At 40.2% G+C, this 2,500-nt stretch overlaps 1 protein-coding gene across 1 annotated transcript in view; it reads right to left on the bottom strand.

Moving 5' to 3' along the window:
• LOC135203886 (uncharacterized) overlaps positions 1-126 on the bottom strand; it is a 4,681-nt gene extending 4,555 nt beyond the window's left edge. The window contains exon 1 of the mRNA XM_064233826.1: positions 105-126. Within this exon, the coding sequence (XP_064089896.1) occupies positions 105-107 (3 nt within the window). The 5' untranslated portion in view covers positions 108-126. The remainder of the gene's footprint in view (positions 1-104) is intronic.
• Positions 127-2,500: the final 2,374 nt, after the last annotated feature.

Genomic DNA, 2,500 nt, shown 5'->3' on the forward strand with positions numbered 1-2,500 from the left:
CCCACACTAAACCATTCCCGTAAACAAATTAAATAAAAATAAAACCCTTTACAATTTAGCCACTGATTTTTCTCTTGGGTTCTTGGAGACCGCTCCATACTCACCATCTTGCTCCAGTCTCTGTCTGATTGTGTCAAAGACCTTTCGCGCCCAGTTTATATAGTGGCCCCTCCCGATTGGAAACGCCCGCGCAACCGCGCGCACTCCGAGTGTATAACATCGTCTCGTGAGAAAAATGCGAATCGGACTCTCTTCTTTTCCTTCGGACCCAAAACCTTCCTGAAGAGTCACACGAAGGAGGAAAAGCGTGTCCTCCTTGCGAGAGGCTTTGTCGTCCCCTTGAGGATATTGGTCTCTGGGTCCTTCGTGTCCCCAGCCAGTCTGTTCGGGCAGTTCATCCTCTTGACGTCAACTTGAGAATATTTGTATAAGTACAAGTGCGAAGATCATTCGCTAAAACGGTGAATTTACAGCGTGTAATAACTCCCCTCTCCTATGTCTATTTTCAGTTAAGTTCGTTCATTCACATTTCACCGGGATATCCTTAAATTTATTTGAGTTCGAATGTCTTAGTTAAATTCAAACTGGTGGAAATCAAATGATTATAATAATAGTCATATTCCCGCTGGAAAAAGGAATATGGAATGCTTATCGTTTGAATGATTATATACTTGAATTCACACTTCATGAGAGCCGACTTAATTTAAGACATTTTTCAAGAATAGAATAATCATGTAATTGTAATGCAGTAACTGTATACATTAGAAGAATGTGAAAATGATGGCGGTCTGATGGAACCTTTTCCTAATGTGATGATCATTTTCATTTATTTAATTTTCATTTTCTTTTATTGGAAAAAATATTTTCAGCCTTCGTTTGCATTCAAAAGTTTTTTTTTCATTATTATTATTATTCGTTTACAGGGAAAATGATAAAGGTATTACAGCAGCAGAAACTACCACGACAGAGCCTAGAGGTGATTCATCAACATCGCCATCCTCTGGAGACCAGCATATCGATCGTCCCTTGTTTATCCTCTGGAATCTATTTGAACAAGTAAAGTACCCGGCTCCTAATTAAGGTTACGAAGCTCTATCATTCGTCTGATGGCCACTACTTCGTCTGTTTTATCAATATCGCTTCAATTCTGATTTCCGACGGCGGTATGCTTACGTTCGATAGGAACCAATTGGTCACCTAGCAACAGACCGTCGAATTGGTAGTCGAGCGCGAAAACCACTCGTCCAACGATGAACTATACAGTTCCTTTTTTATTCCAAGAGCGAAGTGCTTCACTTTTACCCGAAAATGAACAGCATTTTGAACATAATGAACTCGAGCGGAGTTCGTGAGCAAAACTTATCCGCTATGAATGCAAAGGGTTGGGTAATTTCTCCCTTGCTTGTCAGGCTGTCAAGCAAATGCAATTAAAAATTCAATCTTGCGTAGAAGACTATCCATATCAAGTCTTCAGCATTCTATCGCCTGCCAATCCGGTGATCCGAAGTTCGAATCTCGGCTCTGCCAACGCGGAATCAGAGGAATTTATTTCTGGTGATAGAAATTCATTTCTCGATATAATGTGGTTCGGATCCCACAATAAGCTGTAGGTCCCGTTGCTAGGTGACCAATTGGTTCCTAGCCACGTAAAAATATCTAATCTTTCGGGCCAGCCCTAGGAGAGCTGTTAATCAGCTCAGTGGTCTGGTTAAACTAAGATATACTTACTTTTCAGCATTCTTTTGTCATCTTAGTCACAAGTCTTCAGCCTTTTATTGTCATCTTCGTCACGAAATGGGCCGTACTTCATTTTGTGAAAGCCATAAACATCCCGCGGTTTCAAAAAAATATGAACATCTTGGTCACGAAATGGGCCGTACTTCATTTTGTGAAAGCCATAAACATCCCGCGGTTTCAAAAAAATATGAACATCTTGGTCACGAAATGGGCCGTACTTCATTTTGTGAAAGCCATAAACATCCCGCGGTTTCAAAAAAACTATGAACATCTTGGTCACGAAATGGGCCGTACTTCATTTTGTGAAAGCCATAAACACCCCGCGGTTTAATAAAAAAAATGGAAATCTTAGTCACGAAATGGGGCGTACTTCATTTTGTAAAAGCCGTAAACATCCCGCGGTTTAAAAATATATGGAGGGTCGTGTGGGGGAAGGTATAGTTACTTCCTTGCCTTGTAAAAGCGTAACTGAAGCTAGCAGCAAACCTTAGTAATCCGATCACGCGGTAGTGGGTCAAAATGAACCCCGGAATTCAACATAGAGCTCGGTCTAGTTAAGATTATTTCCATCATCATCAGACTTCCATTTCTTATTCACCTCTCGCCTTGGCCATCGGATTCACCTGTAGCTAATTATGTTTATTTTCTTTATAGAGACGAGGCTAGTAATTCAACGGCTTATGAACAGCAATAATATAACTGTTCTTTTGAAAAATGAATTAAAATCACAAAGGATGTATATTAAATGTACATATACGAGCAA

The sequence above is a fragment of the Macrobrachium nipponense genome, chromosome 44, assembly GCF_015104395.2.
Source record: "Macrobrachium nipponense isolate FS-2020 chromosome 44, ASM1510439v2, whole genome shotgun sequence".
NCBI classification, from domain to species: Eukaryota; Metazoa; Arthropoda; class Malacostraca; order Decapoda; family Palaemonidae; genus Macrobrachium; species Macrobrachium nipponense.